At 51.0% G+C, this 20,535-nt stretch overlaps 1 protein-coding gene across 4 annotated transcripts in view; it reads left to right on the top strand.

Moving 5' to 3' along the window:
- rreb1a (ras responsive element binding protein 1a) overlaps positions 1-20,535 on the top strand; it is a 261,578-nt gene that overhangs the window by 44,024 nt on the left and 197,019 nt on the right. Inside the window, exon 1 of one of the 4 annotated variants that reach the window (XM_059652237.1) lies at positions 12,927-12,990. The exons of the other annotated variants lie outside the window; for them this stretch is intronic. Within the exon in view, the coding sequence (XP_059508220.1) occupies positions 12,942-12,990 (49 nt within the window). The 5' untranslated portion in view covers positions 12,927-12,941. Of the gene's footprint in view, positions 1-12,926; positions 12,991-20,535 lie in introns of those variants that run through there. 4 annotated transcript variants of the gene reach the window in all.

Genomic DNA, 20,535 nt, shown 5'->3' with positions numbered 1-20,535 from the left:
GGGAAGGAGAGATTCAGAGAGGGGATGGAGAGAAGGAGAGAGGGGGAGGGAGGGGAAGGAGAGATGGAGAGAGGGGAAGGAGAGATGGAGGGAGGGGAAGGAGAAGGAGAGATGGAGGGAGGGGAAGGAGATGGAGAGAGGGGAAGGAGAGATGGAGAGAGGGGAAGGAGAGAGGGGGAGGGAGGGCATGGAGAGATGGAGAGAGGGGAAGGAGAGGTGGAGAGGGGAAGGTGAGATGGTGAGGGGGGAGGGAGGGGAAGGAGAGATTCAGAGAGGGGATGGAGAGAAGGAGAGAGGGGGAGGGAGGGGAAGGAGAGATGGAGAGAGGGGAAGGAGAGATGGAGGGAGGGGAAGGAGAAGGAGAGATGGAGGGAGGGGAAGGAGATGGAGAGAGGGGAAGGAGAGATGGAGAGAGGGGAAGGAGAGAGGGGGAGGGAGGGCATGGAGAGATGGAGAGAGGGGAAGGAGAGGTGGAGAGGGGAAGGTGAGATGGTGAGGGGGGAGGGAGGGGAAGGAGAGATTCAGAGAGGGGATGGAGAGAAGGAGAGAGGGGGAGGGAGGGGAAGGAGAGATGGAGAGAGGGGAAGGAGAGATGGAGAGAGGAGATGGAGAGGGGAAGGAGAGATGGAGAGAAGAGAAGGAGAGGTGGAGAGGGGAAGGAGAGATGGGAAGGAAGGGTGGAGAGAGGGGAAGGAGAGATGGAGAGAAGGAGAGGGGAAGGAGAGATGGAGTGAGGGGAAGGAGAGATGGAGGGAGGGGATGGAGCGACGGGGAGGGAGGGGAAGGAGAGATGGAGGGAGGGCAAGGATGGAGGGAGGGGAAGGAGAGATGGAGAGAGGGGAAGGAGAGATGGAGGGAGGGGGAGGGGAAGGAGAGATGGAGAGAGGGGAAGGAGCGATGGAGAGATGTAGAGGGGAAGGAGAGAGGGGAAGGAGAGGTGGGGAGAGGGGAAGGAGAGGTGGGGAGAGGGGAAGGAGAGGTGGGGAGAGGGGAAGGATGGAGAGATGGGGAGATGGGGAGAGGGGAAGGAGAGATGGGGAGAGGGGAAGGAGTGATGGAGGGAGGGGAAGGAGTGATGGAGGGAGGGGAAGGAGTGATGGAGGGAGGGGAAGGAGAGATGGAGAGAGGGAAATGATGGAGGGAGTGGAAGGAGAGATGGAGAGACGGGGAGGGAGGGGAAGGAGAGATGGAGGGAGGGGAAGGAGAGATGGAGAGAGGGGAATGATGGAGAGATGGAGGGAGTGGAAGGAGAGATGGAGGGAGGGGATGGAGAGATGGAGAGACGGGGAGGGAGGGGAAGGAGCGATGGAGGGAGGGGAAGGAGCGATGGAGGGAGGGGAAGGAGAGAAGGAGAGGGGAAGGATAGATGGAGAGGGGAAGGAGGGATGGAGAGATGGGGAGAGGGGAAGGATGGAGAGATGGGGAGAGGGGAAGGAGAGATGGAGAGAGGGGAGGGAATGGAGAGATGGAGGGAGGGGAAGGAGAGATGGAGGGAGGGGAAGGAGAGATGGAGAGAGGGGATGGAGAGAAGGAGAGGGGAAGGAGAGATGGAGAGAGGGGAAGGAGAGAGGGGGAGGGAGGGCATGGAGAGATGGAGAGAGGGGAAGGAGAGGTGGAGAGGGGAAGGTGAGATGGTGAGGGGGGAGGGAGGGGAAGGAGAGATTCAGAGAGGGGATGGAGAGAAGGAGAGAGGGGGAGGGAGGGGAAGGAGAGATGGAGAGAGGGGAAGGAGAGATGGAGGGAGGGGAAGGAGAAGGAGAGATGGAGGGAGGGGAAGGAGATGGAGAGAGGGGAAGGAGAGAAGGAGAGGGGAAGGAGAGATGGAGAGAGGGGAAGGAGAGAGGGGGACGGAGGGGATGGAGAGAGGGAGAGGAGAGATGGAGAGAAGAGAAGGAGAGGGGAAGGAGATATGGAGAGGGGAAGGAGAGATGGGAAGGAAGGGTGGAGAGAGGGGAAGGAGAGATGGAGTGAGGGGAAGGAGAGATGGAGAGATGGAGAGGGGAAGGTGAGGGGGAAGGAGAGATGGGGAGAGGGGAAGGAGAGATAGGGAGAGGGGAAGGAGAGATGGAGAGAGAGGGGAAGGAGAGTTGGAGAGAGGGGAATGATGGAGAGAGGGAAAGGAGAGATGGAGAGATGGAGGGAGGGGAAGGAGTGATGGAGAGGCGAAGGAGAGATTGAGAGAGGAAGGAGAGATGTAGAGAGGGGAGGGAGGGGATGGAGAGATGGAGAGAGGGGATGGAGAGAGGGGATGGAGAGATGGAGGGAGGGGATGGAGAGATGGAAGGAGGGGAAGGAGAGATGGAGAGAGGAGATGGAGAGGGGAAGGAGAGATGGAGAGAGGGGGACGGAGGGGATGGAGAGAGGGAGAGGAGAGATGGAGAGAAGAGAAGGAGAGGTGAAGAGGGGAAGGAGATATGGAGAGGGGAAGGAGAGATGGGAGGGAAGGGTGGAGAGAAGGAGAGGGGAAGGAGAGAAGGAGAGATGGAGAGGGGAAGGTGAGGGGGAAGGAGAGATGGGGAGAGGGGAAGCAGAGATGGAGAGATGGGGAGAGGGGAAGCAGAGATGGAGAGAGAGGGGAAGGAGAGTTGGAGAGAGGGGAATGATGGAGAGAGGGGAAGGAGAGATGGAGAGATGGAGGGAGGGGAAGGAGTGATGGAGAGGCGAAGGAGAGATGGAGAGGGGAAGGTGAGAGAGGAAGGAGAGATGTAGAGAGGGGAGGGAGGGGATGGAGGGAGGGGAAGGAGAGATGGTGAGGGGGAGGGAGGGGATGGGGAGAGGGGGAGGGAGGGGATGGAGAGAGGGGGAGGGAGGGGATGGAGAGATGGAGAGAGGGGAAGGAGAGATGGAGAGAAGGAGAGAGGGGGAGGGAGGGGAAGGAGAGATTCAGAGAGGGGATGGAGAGATGGAGAGAGGGGAAGGAGAGATGGAGAGATGGAGGGAGGGGAAGGAGATGGAGAGAGGGGAAGTAGAGATGGAGAGATGGAGGGAGGGGATGGAGAGATGGAGGGGAAAGAGAGATGGAAGGAGGGGAAGGAGCGATGGAGAGAGGGGATGGAGAGATGGATAGAGGGGGAGGGAGGGGATGGAGAGTGGGGGAGGAGAGATGGAGAGAAGGGAAGGAGAGGTGGAGAGGGGAAGGAGAGATGGAGAGGGGATGGAGAGAGGGAGAGAGGGGAATGATGGAGAGATGGAGGGAGGGGAAGGAAAGAAGGGAAGGAGAGATGGAGAGGGGAAGGAGAGATGGAGAGGGGAAGGAGAGATGGAGAGAGGGAAAAGATGGAGGGAGGGGAAGGAGAGATGGAGAGGGGAAGGAGAGATGCTGAGAGGGGAAAGATGGAGAGATAGAGGGAGGGGAAGGAGAGATGGAGAGGGGAAGGAGAGATGGAGAGAAGGGAGAGATGGAGTGAGGGGACGGAGAGATGGAGGGAGGGGTTGGAGAGAGGGGGAGGGAGGGGAAGGAGAGATGGAGAGAGGGGTAGGATGGAGAGATGGAGAGAGGGGAAGGAGAGATGGAGACGGGAAGGAGAGATGGTGAAATGGAGAGAGGGGAAGGTGAGATGAAGAGAGAGGAAGGATGGAGAGATGGAGAGAGGGGAAAGATGGAGAGAGGGAAAGGAGTGATGGAGAGAGGGGAAGGCGAAGTGGAGAGATGGAGAGTGGGGAAGGAGAGATGGAGAGATGGAAAGGAGAGATGGCGAGATGGAGAGATGGGAACGAGAGATGGAGAGAGCGGAAGGATGGACAGATGGAGAGATGGGAACGAGAGATGGAGAGAGCGGAAGGATGGACAGATGGAGAGAGGGGAAGGAGAGATGGAGAGAGGGGACGGAGAGATGTAGAGATGGAGAGAGAGGAAGGAGAGATGGAGAGAGGGGAAGGAGAGATGGAGATTGGGGAGGGAAGGAGAGATGGAGAGAGGGGAATGCGAGATGGAGAGAGGGGAATGCGAGATGGAGAGAGTGGAAGGAGAGATGGGAAGGAGGGATGGACAGATGGAGGGAGGGGAAGGAGAGATGGAGGGAGGGGAAGGAGAGATGGAGGGAGGGGAAGGAAAGAGGGAGAGAGGGGAAGGTTGGAGAGATGGAGAGAGGGGAAGGATGAAGAGATGGAGAGATGGGAGGGAGAGATGGGCAGATGGAGAGATGGGAAGGAGGGATGGACAGATGGAGAGATGGGAACGAGAGATGGAGAGAGCGGAAGGATGGACAGATGGAGAGAGGGGAAGGAGAGATGGAGATTGGGGAGGGAAGGAGAGATGGAGAGAGTGGAAGGATGGAGAGAGGGGAATGCGAGATGGAGAGAGGGGAATGCGAGATGGAGAGAGTGGAAGGAGAGATGGAGAGAGTGGAAGGAGAGATGGGAAGGAGGGACGGACAGATGGAGGGAGGGGAAGGAGAGATGGAGGGAGGGGAAGGAGAGATGGAGGGAGGGGAAGGAAAGAGGGAGAGAGGGGAAGGTTGGAGAGATGGAGAGAGGGGAAGGATGAAGAGATGGAGAGATGGGAGGGAGAGATGGGCAGATGGAGAGATGGGAAGGAGGGATGGACAGATGGAGGGAGGGGAAGGAGAGATCGGAAGGAGAGATGGAGGGAAGGGAAAGAGAGATGGAGAGAGGGGAAGGAAAGATGGAGAGAGGGGAAGGATGGAGAGATGGGAAGGAGAGATGGAGAGAGGGGCAGGAGAGATGGCGAGATGGGAAGGAGAGATGGCGAGAGGGGAAGGATGGAGAGATGGAGAGAGGGGCAGGAGAGATGGAGAGGGGGGAAGGAGAGATGGAGAAGGGAAGGTGAGAGGGAAAGGAGAGATGGAGAGAGGGGAAGAATGGAGAGATGGAGAGAGGGGAAGGAGAGATGGAAAGGGGGAAGGAAAGATGGAAAGGGGGAAGGAGAGATGGAGAGAGGGGAAGGAGAGATGGAGAGATGTAGAGAGCGGATGGAGAGGTGGAGAGTGGGGAAGGAGAGATGGCGAGAGGGGAAGGAGAGATGGGGGGAAGGAGAGATGGGTGGAAGAGGGGAAGGAGAGATGAGGGGGAAGGAGAGGTGGAGGGGGAGGGGAGACGGAGAGGTGGAGGGGGAGGGGGGGAAGGTGTAATGGAGGGGCAGGGGTTGGGGAGAGGGGATGGAGAGATGGGGGGAAGGACAGGTGGGGGAGGGATGAAGGAGACATAGGAGGAGGGTGAGGGAAGGGCAGAGGGAGTGAGGGTGGGTGGGGGGTGCGGGCCACTGCGCATCCCAGATCGATGTGGTCACTCGGAGCTGCAGTCCTGCAGAGAATTACCCCCCCCACCCCATTCACCACGCCTACTCCCTACTCCCCACACTACCACCCCCGCTCCCCACTCTCACCTCCACACAGTCCCCACCCACACACTCCCTACCCACCCAGGCCCCACCCAACCACACCCCTCCACATCCACACCCCGAACCGCCGCAACCCCACACGATCCCCTACATAGCCCCACACACACGGCGCCCCCCAAGAACCTCCCTCACAGCACCCTCATCCACCCCTAAACCCCACTCGACCCCAACTCAACCATCCCACCCCTGCCCCATACACCCCCCAACGCATGCGCCCCCCCCCCCCACGCGCACACCCACCACGCACCGACCTCCGCCACGTGCACCCCCTGACACACACCTCCCCTGACACACACCTCCCCTCCCCACGCGCCCCCCCTCCCCACGCATCCCCCTCCCCACGCATCCCCCTCCCCACCGCACACCCCACCCCACACTCCACCCCACCACACCACACGCCCCACACACACACAACCCCACCCCACACACACAACCTCCCACACACACCCCACCCTCCCCACACACCCCAGCCCTGCACTCCCACACAAACCATGCATACAGAACCCCCAAAAACACACCACCACACACACACACACACTAACACACACACTAACACACACACTAACGCACACACATTCAAACGCACACACATTCAAACGCACACACATTCAAACGCACACACATTCAAACACACACACATTCAAACACACACACGCACAGACACACACACACACACTAACACACACACACACACACTAACACACACACACACACACACACACACACACACACACACACACACACACACCCCTCCCTGTATCTACTATTCTCCCAACATTCTTCATCTCTGACCTTCCCTCTTACACTCGCTGTGATACCCCCAACTCAGGCTGACATCTCTCCCTCACACACTCCACCCCTCCCCACTCCCCCTTCATTCCTCCTCCTTTCTCCCCCCGTTCCTCTCACAGTCTCTGCCCTACCCCCCGTCTTCACCACCGTCCCTCCCCTCTCTTCCCCCGCCTTTCCTATCTTCCCCGCACCTCTCTTCGCCCCTTCCCCGCACCTTTCTCCCCCCACCGTCCCCGCACCTCTCTTCCCCCCCCGTCCCCGCGCGCCTCTCCGCCGCGTCGCCGCGCCTCTCTTCGCTGCTTCCCCGCGCCTCCCTCGCCCTCCTTCCCCGCGCCTCCCTCGCCCTCCTTCCCCGCGCCTCCCTCGCCCTCCTTCCCCGCGCCTCCCTCGCCCTCCTTCCCCGCGCCTCCCTCGCCCTCCTTCCCCGCGCCTCCCTCGCCCTCCTTCCCCGCGCCTCCCTCGCCCTCCTTCCCCGCGCCTCCCTCGCCCTCCTTCCCCGCGCCTCCCTCGCCCTCCTTCCCCGCGCCTCCCTCGCCCTCCTTCCCCGCGCCTCCCTCGCCCTCCTTCCCCGCGCCTCCCTCGCCCTCCTTCCCCGCGCCTCCCTCGCCCTCCTTCCCCGCGCCTCCCTCGCCCTCCTTCCCCGCGCCTCCCTCGCCCTCCTTCCCCGCGCCTCCCTCGCCCTCCTTCCCCGCGCCTCCCTCGCCCTCCTTCCCCGCGCCTCCCTCGCCCTCCTTCCCCGCGCCTCTCTCGCCCTCCTTCCCCGCGCCTCTCTCACCACTCCCTCCCCTCCTCCTCATCCCCCCTCCCCCTGGCCATTCCTTCTCTCTCCACCCCGTCCCTCCCCTATCTCCCCTCTTCATTCCTTCTCCATCTTTCCCTACCCATTCTCCTTCCCTCTCTCTCCCCACCCCCCCTCTCTCTCCTCCCCTCCCCCCATCTCCCCCTTCTCACCCCCGTCCCCTCCACCCCTTTCTCTCACTCTCGCTCTCTCTCTCACTCTCTTTCTTCCCCCTCTCCCCTCCTCTCCCTCCCTCTCTCTGTGTCTGTCTGTCTGTCTCTCTCTCGCTCTCTCTCTCGCTCTCTCTCTCGCTCTCTCTCTCGCTCTCTCTCTCGCTCTCTCTCTCTCCCTCCCCTGTCTCCCCACTCTCTCCCCCTCCCCACTCTCTCCACTCCGGCTCCCTCTCCCTCCCCCCTCCCTTTCCCCCACATCCCCCTCCCCCTTCGCTCCTCTCTGTCTCTCCCTCTTTCTCTTTCTCTTTCCTCTCTCTCTCTCTCTCTCTCTCTCTTGCTCTCTCTCCCCCCCAACCCTCCTTACTCTCTCTCCCCCCCGCACCCCCCCCCCCCCCGTCTCTCTCTCTCCCTCCCTCCCTGCTTCCCTCTCCATACCTCTTCCTGTGCCACCCCCAAACCCTGGCAGGGAGTCAGGGGCAAAAAAGATCAACAAAAGTTATGGGCACTTTGTTTGAAAAGTTTGGAGTGAGCCGGGAGAGTTTGTTTTCGCCTGACGGCTTTCTGTGCCGAGATATTTGTGGATGAGGCTGGGAGAATTGGGTATCTTTCTGTTGCAAATGGTTGCTAAGGGAAGAGAGAGTTTTCAGTAATATCTTTTTCCTGTGGGTCAGCATATTTTCACTGTGCGCAACTGAGACAGAATGAGCCCAGATCCGGATGAACATTCCATTGCGAAATTCTACACGACCTTAGCCAAGCACCAGTAACAGCCCCTTGTGTACAAATGTGTTCTTTTAACCAGTGTCCTTGTTCAGAGAGTCTGTGTCTGTGTGTCTGTGTGTGTGTGTGTGTGTATGCGCCTGTGTATTCGCTTTAATGCAGTGGACAAACCCACAGAGAAAATTGGGGCTCGTTAGTGTTTTTGTTGTTGTGTAAACAAATGTTGGTTGCAGATTTGTGAAGTTGCATCTTGCGTGGCCTTAAAAAAAACCCATCAGTTTCTCCTCCCCCCTTTCTCTCTCTCTCTCTTCCTCTCACACGCACACCATCCCATCACCGTTGCCACAACAGATCCTGTTTAATGCCCTCTCTAAATAGGCACCTCACCTGAGCTAAACAGCAGCATATGGGGGATTAATTTTGTTTGCTGTTTCTCTCTGAGAGGTCTAGCACTGCCCTCTTTTATTTTAGAAAATAGCAAACTGGTTTCATTTACAAGGGTATTAGCAAGGGGAATCTATATGTTCATACAATAGTTTTGTGTGTGTGTGTGTGTGTAAGCTGTCTCTGCTGTTTTAAATGTTTTTGCTTTTGAATTCTGGTATCAGATCTAATTGGATGTTTACAAATATCAAAAAGTGAAGACTTCTTCTTAAAAAAAACAAAATGGTTTGAAAGTTGTTTGTGGATAATTCTGTTGCGGGGTGGGGGGGAGAAATTAAGTCTTGCATTCCTGTATCAGTGTACCTGCCTAGTGGGGCAACTGTGTTTAAAGATGAACTGCATTTAAGGTGAATGATGATTGTAATTGGATTCTGTTTGCCAATGTTGTACTTTATCAATCGATTCTTTTAGTGATGACTTGCTTGGAGGTTCGGGGGGAAAAGGAAAGTTTTGTATTGCATTTGGAGAATGGTGTGTTTTTTTTTGCATACGATGCCCTCAACAAACACCAAGGGTTTTATTGTTTTAAAAAGAAAGTGCAAAACTGCATGACTCCAAATTTGGACGCGTGTCAAATCCTCCACCCAGAATTGCCCATCCACGTGTTTCGATATTTCTTCAGCTATCTTGTCCTGCAGAACACCCGTTTCCACCACATTTTAAATCACTTGATCTATCGGTGAGTGCAGCTGCCTTTCTCTGGCAGCTCGCGTCAGGTGGCACGGTCCTCAAAAATCCCAGGCTCCTTCCAAAACTCTTCCGCCAAAGTTATTTCTAATGAGATGTGTTTTTCAGTCGATTGCCACATGCGGATTTACTGAGGAACCGAGTGATTTTTGGGGTTGGGCGCATGCATGAAAACAAGCTATAGAATTAAACCATTGTTATATTCTGTGCAATGAAGTCTTGAAGAAGGGGCCTATATCTTTCTTGGTATACAATCCGAATCAAATTGCAGTGCAAGTGTAGTAGTCAGCGATGTCACGTTCTGAAATACCATACAGTGTCAGTTCACAACCTTGTAGAATTTAACATACTCTTCTCTACGATGAAAGCAACAAAGTTCTAGATGGACCTCTGGCAGAGTTTATTATCTCCTAGCTATGGTGGTACGCTGCTACTCAGATGATGCAAAAATGCAATTAGTTAAGACTCTCAAGTCTGACTTTCACAACGTACGCTTGACTTTGAGGAGGTTCGGCCTCGTTCTTAAGTGTATTTTTCTCAACTCTGTTTACCGTGCTGTATAAACAGTAGGGATTGCACACAAGCTTGCAAGAAATAGGAGCAGGAGTGGAGCATCCAGTCTGTACTAATCATACTGCATTAATCAATTAGGCCATAGCTGGTGCCTCAAATCCACTTGTCTGTGCCAGTCCTCCAGTTAACCTTTGCTCCCTTGTCCATCAGAAGTCCGCCTTACAGTCTTGATTTCAAAGGTCTAACCTCCACTACTATCAGTGGAAGGAAATTCCGCAGCCTGAAGATTCTCTGGAAAGTTAGTTTTATCTTGTATTTGGCCCTTTCCTGGTGTTCTGTTGTGAAGTCGTCAGCTGATTGATCCCTTTCTCCGCTTGGACAGACCTCTCGCTTCACCAATTAATGGCGAAAAGTCTTTGACACAGAAAGCGTTTAAGGCCAACACTTTTTTTGAATGTTTTCAAGAAGGAATTGGATATAAATTTTGGGGCTAAGGGATCAAAGGGTGTGGGGAGAAAGCAGGAACAGGGGACTGAGTTGGATGGTCAGCTGTGATCATAATGAATGACAGACCCGGCCAGAAGGGCTGAACGGCCTACTTTTGATCCTATTTTCTCTGTTTCTCTGAAACCAGACAGTACTCAAGGAACTCAGTGGGACAGGCAGCATCTGATAGAGAGAAAAAGAGATAATATTTCGAGTCCAGTGTGACTATTCTTTCAGAAGTGAGGAAGTTCTGAGTTCTACAGAGGAGTTGAAGTGTTAATTCTGAACTTCTCTCTGTAGATCCTGCTTGACCTGCTGAGTTTCTCCAGCACTTTCTGCTTTTATTTTGGATCTGCGTTCCAGCATAAACATTTTCTCTGAGATAATCGAGCAGTGATGTTGAAGGGCGGTTCTGGCCGCCACGCTGTAGGATAGATGTTGAGGCTTATGAAGAGGGTGAAAAGAGAGGCTTACCACAATGTTCAGAGATAATGGGAACTACAGATGCTGGAGAATCCAAGATAACAAAGTGTGGGACTGGATGAACACAGCAGGCCAAGCAGCATCTTAGGAGTACAAAAGCTGACGTTTCGGGCCTAGGCCCTTCGTCAGAAATTTTTCTGATGAAGGGCCTAGGCCCGAAACGTCAGCTTTTGTACTCCTAAGATGCTGCTTGGACTGCTGTGTTCATCCAGTCCCACACTGTTATCTTGGATTACCACAATGTTGCCTGGATTGGAGTATGTTGTCCATAAGGAGAGTTTGGGTAAACTTCAATTGTTTTCACTGGAGCATCAGAAGCCAAGGGCCAAGTGTATGAAATCATGAGGGGCGTGGATAGGTGGATGTGAAGTCTTTTTTCCTGGGTGGAAATGTCAGATACTAGGGGGCAGAAGTTTAAGGTGAGCGGGGAGAGATTTAAAGCAAATGTGTATGAGATTTTTTTTTACACAGAGGTTGATAGGTGCCTGGAACACAGTACCGGGGAAGTGTAGAAGCAGATACGATAGCAACATTTAAGAGGCAGGTAGACAGACACATGAACAGGGAGGAAATGGAGGGATATGGGCCATGTGCAAACAGATGGGATTAGTTTAGAACGGCATCATAGTGGGCAGACACATAGTGGCTGTTCCTGTGCTAGACTGTTCTATGAGTTGATGCTGTCCAATTGTGGTCAGGAGTTGAAAACCAATTCAAACAAAGGAAATTGCTCATGTTCAGAGTAATCTGCACCAAAATGGGTTAAGTCGCTGAACTAGATTGATTTCTCCTAATGAGCAACACTTGGTGGGTGCATAATTGTAACTAAGTTATGAAATGTTGGTACTTGTAGGAATGTGGCAATCTTATAAAGAATGTATGGTTAGGTATTAAAGATACCAGTCTTTTCAGAAGTGATGTTTATCACATTCGATCCACTGATTAAATGCAAAAAAAAATCACTAACTGGACTTCAGTTAGTCATCTTTGCAGTTTCCAGATTTAGCTTTTGTGATGCGTTGTAAAGCGCTGACAGTGTGATTTTTTTTTCTCTCCCTGAATTCTTGTTTCTTTGTGCTATAAATGCCCCTTGTTTAGTTCCATCTGACTGGTGCACTTTAGTCGTTTTTCCAGAAGTTGTGACTGCAGGAGACAACGTTTGCGAGTGGCTTGAATGTTTGAGTTGCAGTGTGCAACAGCACATTGTTTTGGGATCTCTGTAAAGTGCATCTTTTTGCTGCAAGCATTTCTGTAAAATAAAATGTAGATCGGGTATGAAAGGTGTTTCAGACCGTGGCTTTCATGTGAACCCTGTTCACCTGCTGTGAAAGGGATCATGCCACCCAGGCCGCACATCCCGCAACAGTTCTGCAAACGAAAGCATTGGCTTTTTGTTTGGAAGTGGGGATTTTCTGGAGCATGTGCCAATGAAGTGGGACTGTCGGCAAATTCTGCGCAGTTTCCTTGAACATATTGTTGTTAATTTTTTTTTTAAAAAGAGGTCTTTAGTGTTGCTGCGCCCCTCTTTCTTTTAATTCAGGATCAATTAACTTTAAAAGTGGAATTTGGAATAGTTTAGTGTCCTAATAAACAGGATTTCTGCAAATTCCTTTTTGAAATGAACCTCTTTCCCCCTCACACCCCGCTGATAAATATTTGCTGACAAGTTAGAATAGAACGAACTTGAAGTGCCTTCGTTACTGAAGTGTAATTCTCGCCACTTTGTTGGGCAGGGTGATGGAAGGCAAGGCAGACAGCGTTTGGGTGGTAAATGCTACAGCTGTGTTATCCTAGGGTGGTTGCCTGTGCCAGCAGGCAGCTTTGTGGCGCAGCAGGTAGTGTCCCCGCCTCTGAGCTGGAAGCTGCGGGCTCGAGTCCTACTTGCCAGTCCCCAAAGTTCAGTCCCCTGGCCAAACCGAGGGAGCGTTGACCCGGGCGCATCTGCCCAACACAGGCGCAGGCAGTGAGAGCAGGAGAGGTTCCTGGCCAACTGTCGTGGTGGAAGGGAATTGGATCCTCTTCCTTCAGTATCCCGGGCTGCAAGATGCTTGACAAAGTGTGTGTTTGCCACGGCCCCCTGACTGAACTGTCACATGCCACCCTGAATGTCATCGTGCTGTTTCCTCCCTGTTTCTGTATGGGTGTGTGAACCACCCAGTTACTGCGCTCAGCATTGCATGATTTCCCAGTTCCGATGTATTCTGGAATCCCCCGTGGGATGGGACGGGAGAGGAAGGAGTGAGTGGGATTAGGATGGACCACGGTCCGCTTCCTTTAGAAGAAGGAGGTTGCCTGACTGTCTTGTCTTCTGACACGTGGATCCCGGGGAGAGAATTTAAGGAAGACCTCGCAAAATAGAAAACAGAAAAGAATTTGAACGTCCCCCAAGCCTTTCAGTTCGGGGAAGTGGAGTCCAGCCACAGTTTAACATGTGTTCTTGATTTGACACAGCAATTTCAGTGGGTCCTGTCTGGCGTTGCATTTGATGGGTTGTCTTCGGTTTAGAATGACCCAAATGAAGAGCGTGTTTGCTTTTTCCTCGTTTTTATCTGAAGGTTTGTGTAAAGTGCGTTGTAAAAGGCCAGCGTGTGATTGAAAACATGGACTAACATTGCTGAAGCAATGGAGCTTGTGGAAACGTAGCCAGGAGACAAATGGCATTGAAATTGCAAGATACAGCACCAGACTGTTTAGCTCAAGAGGAGCTGTTTATGTTCATTGTGAACCCACTAACCCCGTGTACCCGAATGTGCTCTCTCTCTCTCTCTCTCTCTCTTTCTCTCTCTCTCTCTCTCTCTCTCTCTCTCTCTCTCTCTCTCTCCCTCTCGGCTCTCAGCACAGTGCAGTAGCAAGGGGAGCCCTCACTGTCCCAAGGGCCATTTTTGTTTGACAGGTGGTAGAAAGGACCCATGGCACTTTTGTTTTTAACAACAGGACTGTACGGGTCATGCCCAGTGCCCTGTACCTCTGTTTCAACCAATAACATGAGAACAGATAATCTACTCTTTATCTGTGAACGCATTGGCTGTAGCATCCCCTAAGATCTGACTGTACTTCACAAGTAACTTCAGTAAGGCATTTGATAAGGTTCCCCATGGCAGGCTGATGGAGAAAGTGAAGCCATATGGGGTCCAGGGTGTGCTAGCCAAATTTATAGAGAACTGGTTCGGCAACAGGAGACAGAGTTGTAGTGGAAGGAAGTTTCTCAAAATGGAGAACTGTGACCAGTGGTGTTCCACAGGGATCCGTGTTGGGACCACTGTTGTTTGTGATATACATAAATGATCTGGAGCAAGGTATAGATGGTCTGATCAGCAAGTTTGCAGATGACGCTAAGATTGCTGGAGTAGCCAATAGTGAAGGGGAATGTCAGAGGTTACAGCAGAATATAGATAGATTGGTGACCTGGGTGGAGAAACATCAGATGGAGTTCAATCCCGGCAAATGCGAGGTGATGCATTTTGGAAGATCCAATTCAAGAGAAATCTATATTGTAAATGGAAAAGTCCTAGGGAAAATTGCACAGAGAGATCTGGGTGTTCAGGTCCATTGTACCCTGAAGGTGGCAACGCAGGTCGATAGAGTGGTCAGGAAGGCATACGGCATGCTTTCATTCATCGGACGGGGCATTGAGGACAAGAGTTGGCAGGTCATGTTACAGTTGTATAGGACTTTGGTTCGACCACATTTGGAATACTGCGTACAGTTTTGGTCGCCACATTACCAAAAGGATGTGGATGCTTTGGAGAGGGTGCAGAGGAGGTTCACCAGGATGTTGCCTGGTATGGAGGGCCCTAGCTATGAAGAGAGGTTGAGTAGATTAGGATTATTTACATTGGAAAGACGGAGGTTGAGGGTGGACCTGATTTGAGATCTACAAAATCACAAGAGGTATAGGCAGGGTGGATAGCAAGAAGTTTTTCCCAGAGTGGGGGACTCAATTACTGGGGGTCATGAGTTCAAAGTGAGAGGGGAAAAGTTTAAGGGGAGATATGCGTGGAATGTTCTTTACGCAGAGGGTGGTGGGTGCCAGGAACATGTTGCCAGGGGAGGTGGAAGAGGCGGGCACGATAGCGTCATTTAAGATGTATCTATACAGATACATGAATGGGCAGGGAGCAGAGGGATAGAGATCCTTGGAAAATAGATGACAGGTTTAGACAGAGGATCTGGATTGGTGCAGGCTTGGATGGCCAAAGGGCCTGTCCCTGTGCTGTAATTCTCTTTGTTCTTTGTTCTAACATCCTTGGCTGTAGAGCACTTTAAGGCTGTGTTCGTAGGAAGCTCCCTTATACACGCAAGTCTTTCTTGTAGGGTCGCTAATCCGAGAGGTGCATCCCACAGCCCCTCAACCCTCTTGTATTTGGAAATTAGGTTGCTTCTGGACTGTGCTCTTTGCGGGCATGTTCAATAGAGACATTCAAGAGGGCATTGGACCGAAATAGTGTGGGGGCGGTGGGTAAGGTGTGGAGTGGGGAAAGCAGGCGATTGGTGTTGGCTAATGATGCTTGTGCCTGCACTAGCTGTTCACACAGCGGGCTGAATGGCCTCCTTCAGCACTATATCAACTCAGCCATTCAGTGTTGTTGGTCCCAAGATATTGCTAGCACTTTAATTCCTAGCTGCCACGTGTTTTCGTGCTCATCAATAACTTCTCAGCTCTCTCATAATTTGATGTTGCTGTGTCAGTTTTATCATGTAAACTCCTGTGTTTAGGCCGAAAAGCCGCCTCTTACCCCCACCCCCACCCCCACCAAAATGAGGGGTAAATTCAGAATAGTTTTTAAAACAACAGATTAAAATTGCAGTGCAAAGTATGTGAAAGGAAGGGCTTTCTTAAGAACACACTCAACAGAAAGGAGGAGAATTGAAATTGTGGTTGGACCCCCTCCAAGAGAATCCACTTTTGGAGGATGAAGGAATTGGGGAGTTAATCTTTAACATTTGGTTTTACAGATGGTGGTGGGAGTGAGAGTCGAATTGTTGTGGTGTGGTTTTCAGGAAAAGGCTTAGAATTGTTTGGAATAGGTGTTGGTTTGGAGCCGTGATGGGGGTGGGGTGCTAAATGAATACAACAAATGGACAACACCCCAATCTGAAGGTTATTGAAGAAAACGTGAGATGGTGGCCGTTGATCTGACTGTAGTGTTCAAGCCCTCTTTTTCTAGATGTGCTGAATTTGCGGGAGAAAAACCCCCCACTGGACTGAAGGGAGCTCCCTCAGAATTGTACAGGAGCGTGGATTGCAGGCTTGAATTCTGGGGTCATAGTGGAATCCACTTGCTTCTGACTCATTAGAACCTGTACGCACTGCTTTGCAGCTGATCTTTTCGTTTTGTTTTTCATACACTTGGGGGTTGTCAGTTAGCTCAGTTGGCTGGATGGCTGGTTTGTGATGCTAGCAGTTGTGGGTTCAATTCTTACAGGCCTGCCCTTTTCAACCTCGTCCCTGGCTTGAGCTGTGGTGACCCTCGCGTTAAACTATCACCAGTTGTATCTCTCGCTGTCTCGCTCTCTAGCACACTCTGGCTCGTGCGTTCCAATGAGAGATTTGACCTATGGCCTCCGTTCACTCGTTAGGGCCTGGCAGTGTGGTGGTGGATAGTATTGGATGGTAACCCCTACTTGAGTAATTGTGCAGGGCCTGCAGAGAGGATGCAGGAGATGGTGTCAACGTTGGAATGTTCAGAGGTGGTGGTCTAAATGTGGACGGGCTGCATGTTTCTGTGGGCTGTGTATGAATTGCTTGGGCCTCCTTGCTTTTGTTCCTCGTGGAAATCTTGCTGTGTGGAGATTTGATGATGCAAAGAACCCAGTGCAATAAACTGGACCATTGCCATTCACTAATGAAAGAATTTAACACTGCAGTTTAGTGTGGGGAAACCAGCCATCTCCTCAATATTTCCAAAGCATCCGTGTCAAATTTGTACAGTTAGCAGAGCACGTACTTCCCTGCTAAATCTAGTGACTGATGATTGTACATCAAGTGAAAACAGAGAGCAGGTATGGCTGTCGCCCCGCACATGCGCTGAGACATTGAGCTCCCATCTTTCCTCACAATCTGTTATCATTTGTATTGTAGGGCTTTCTGTTCCTTCCAACGGTACGAGCCACTATTCCCCCCCCCCCCCCCCCACCCCACCCCGTTAAGTCTCATTTCTATCAGTGAGTTATTTTGTGGACCTTCTACAGTCCAAAGTAGGAATTCTAAGCATCAGGAAACCAGCCTCTGCTTTTGAATTTCTTTAATTGCACTCTGTTGTGCTGTAGGGTCTCCTGGCTTTCATCAGTATTTTCAGCTGCTGAATAGTTCGGCCTGATCTCAAATGAAACATTTTGTGTCAAGCTGTAACAAAAACCTGTCGTTTTGGGGGTTTTAGATGTTTCAGCTTCCAAACTGCTGCCTTTTTTTTACAAGAGTCTCGCACATTCCTAAATAGGGAATACAAACTGTGATGGGGACGTACTGTGAAGGCCAAATCCATTCGGCATTGCAAAGGAAGACTTTTTATTTCATCTTAACAGGCTGAAGCCACTTTTGTGTGTTTAGTTACAAAATCATTTTGAGTCGACCTAAGGTACCCAAGTTTGGTATCTCCCAGAGATAGTGGGAACTTCCCCTCCCCCATTTCTAAAGAAGGGTGTAGGCCCGAAACGTCAGCTTTCCTGCTCCTCTGATGCTGTTTGGCCTGCTGTGTTCATCCAGATCTACACCGTGTTAACTTCAGTATCTCCCACATTGTTTATGTGCTCGGGTCAGCCATTGATCAGAATATGGCACAAGATCCCATGGGTTTAAGCCACAGCTTGGAAAACTGGATCCTGTAGACATGACTATCCCTTTTGGACAGTGTGCTTGATAGGAACACAGAAAAATGTAGCACAATGGAAAATGAGAAGGGGTAAGGTTGTGGAGCTCATTGTGTCTATGCTAGTTGACAGAGAACTATCCAGCCGACTCCCACTGCACACCTCATATTTTGCAGATTACTGAACTTCAGATGAATATCTAAGTACAATCTTGATGTGATGATGGTCTCTGCCTCTGCCCAACCTTTTTCAGGCAGTGGGTTTAAATCCCCCAACATCATCCGAGAGGAAATCAGTTCTCAACTCCTTTCTCATTATCCTGTCACCGACTCTAAATCTGCGCCCTCTGATTAAATGCCCGCTCCTCTGAAAGAAATAGACTTCCCCCCCACCACCCTGGTGTTCTAGGCCTCATAATTTCATATGTGTCAGTTGGTCCTCGCTTTCTCTATTCAAAAACAACTAGGCCCCTCCAATCTTCCCAGCATCGTAACAATTCCCAGATCCTGGAAACATTCTCCTAGATCTCCCTGCCTGTCCCTTCTGCAGTCACATCCTTTCTGTAATGTGTTGTTCATGTCTTTGCTCGGAGTTTTGGGACAGGAGGCCGTGGCCAGTGGCCGTTTTGCCCACTTCCACCTCAGGCCTCAAGGCTGATGCGCAGCCTGACCCCGAAGTCTTGCCTAGGCCCCATGAGCCACTGACCTCGAGGGGTATGTGGGTGGCCATATTAGATGGAGACGAGGAGAAATTCCTTTGCCCAGAGGATAGCGAGCCTGTGGAATTCACTGTCACAGAAGGCAATTGAGATCAAAATGTTGAATGTTTTCCGGAAGGAGTTAGATCTAGTTCTTAGGCTTAAAGAGAAGGCAGGACAGAGCTGCCTAGTTAGATGATCAGCCATGAATGGTGGATCAGGGGGCTAAGGGCCTTCTCCTTTTCCTATTTTCTGCATTTCTTGCCACCTTTTGGATAGTGAATATCTGTCAGTTTCTGAGTTAAAATAATTTGTTGATCTGGCCGTTTTTGATAAGAGGAGATGGTGTGTGGTTTGAAGTTGTCATCATCTGTTGTGTGTTCGGGTCTTTGCAAATCTAACTGCTGAAAGACCTGGTTCGAGCACAGCCCCCACCTCCCCATTCCTGGAGTCCCTACCTGGCAGGAATTGATGCTTTCATTGACATGTGCCCTTAACATTGTGTGTAATATGAAGGACAGAGGTCAGTGGGGATAATGTATAGGACAAAAGAACCACCACACCATGAAAACATTTCAGGTTCATGAAGGTCACAGATCCTGGAGCACCAACTTGATGTTTTTTTTCCAAAAATTACATTCTCGCAACCGAACCGATGAATCAGAGCAGACACTGGAACAAGAGCACATGACCAGTCCCAGAGTGTGACTGGTCTGGGAGACTGATGTTAGTAATGATGTTACAAAGTATAGAGGAGCCATGTTGGGAGGTACATTTATTAAGATTAGGCATAGACGTCAATTTAATGGTGTTACCTCATGGTGCCGGTCTATAGACTCGGTGGATGCCTTTCTGTGATGTAACAACCCTGCAGAGTCACAGAATAGTCACATCAGAGAAGGCCATTCAGCCCGTTTGTCTATGCCCGGTCTCCATCTGTTGAACCCTTGTCCCTGTGATTGTGAATGTTCCTTCTTTTCAAGTTAATGATCCAGTTCCCTTCTGAACGTCTCCGTCAAGCTTGCCTCCACCACACTGTCTTTCTCAGGAACTCATTGTGACCCTATTAGGTACAGCTTTGTAAGGCTAGGCATCTCATTGGCCCAAGGTTGGTTACGGGGGTGTGGACAGCACCAACTGGGGACGCCTCCTACAGAGGATCTGAATGACTCGAGAGAGATCTGCTTGCCTGGGGTTTCTGAAACGTGATTTTAACACTACTCCCTTTGTGGGTACCTTTGATGTTGAGGCAACATCCTGTAGGTCCAGCCCAGAATGCCAGTCCTCTGGTTGGTGTAATAAAGTCACTGAACCTTGGCCTTCAGGAGGTGAGATTGCCCACTCTGTTGTCGGATCTGGCTGGATTCTTGGTTACTGTGAGATAGATTTGTTGCCACCTTTGGCCATTTCTGTTTAGGTCTGTGTGTCCACTTTGTTGGGTTTAGTAGAGGAAATTTGCAAAGAAGAGATTGCATTGCTTACAACAAGACTAGCTTGCTGCACAGTAGCAGTGAAGTACGAGTTTCATTGGTATGGGAGACATTGCAATGAAGAAGGTGGACCTGGCTCCTTACGGAGACTTTAGAATTGTCCTGTGCTTCCCCTTCACTTCAGGCTGGGTGGAGCTTTACTGCAGCCTTCGGGGTTAACCCTTTCAGAGCTATAGTTAAATCATTCATCGGCACACTGTGGGCACAAGTTGAGATGTCCTTCTGACCTTTCACCGCACTGCAGCAGATGGGTTACAGTGACACCGAGGAGAGAGGATGGAGACAGAAAGGGGTGTGGAATCAACGGGTGACTCACTGAAAGGTGCAGTGATTCAGGCCTGTCAGACGAGAAGCCCAGTTGTGTGAATCTGAGAGACGTGACTAAAAACTGATTCACTGGCAGTCCTACACAGAGAAACCCGGACTGCATAGGGTGGATAGGAGTGGAGCTGGATTGTGTTCACACGCCTTCAGCTTTTTTTTTCTTACAGAGGAGTTGTAACGTAGGAGTATTTGTAATGCACAAATTTTTCAAAGTGCAGTGACAGTGCCATTATTAGAGCTCAGTATGTTTGAAGTTGAATGAATTAGGCTGTTGGTGGAACCAAATAAAAATCTGTTGCCACCTTTACCCTGACTGACAGTGGTGTTCCACAATCTGGGCAGCACCCAGCGAATAACACACCTACAAAGGAAACAAACGGCCCTGTATTGAGCCATGAAATTTAATTGACTTTATTGTGAATGAGAATAACTTCGATTTGAGAGCCACTCATTGAACGATTTTATTTTGGGGAACTGTTGGCACTGCTTGTAATATTAAAAAGCCTCTGAGGAAAACTCGCTTTATTTGATGTTTGCAAATCTATCTGCTTTAGAGCAACAGCCACAAGGCAGGACATTCAGCCCCTTAAATTTGCTGTGCTGTTCACTGTGACCATGTCTGTTTAGCTTAACTCGCATGTTCTAGTCTGCTCCTCTGTCTCTTTTAATACTAATCCTAGATTAAATAAAAATTTATTCATCTAAAATTTGAAATGAACAATTGATAATCTTGGATGGAAAACAAAACGTGTTGGAAATCACAGTGGTTCTGGCAGCAT

This window comes from Stegostoma tigrinum, chromosome 2 (genome assembly GCF_030684315.1).
Source record: "Stegostoma tigrinum isolate sSteTig4 chromosome 2, sSteTig4.hap1, whole genome shotgun sequence".
Lineage (NCBI taxonomy): Eukaryota > Metazoa > Chordata > Chondrichthyes > Orectolobiformes > Stegostomatidae > Stegostoma > Stegostoma tigrinum.
This window is presented reverse-complemented; position numbering and strand designations above follow the sequence as displayed.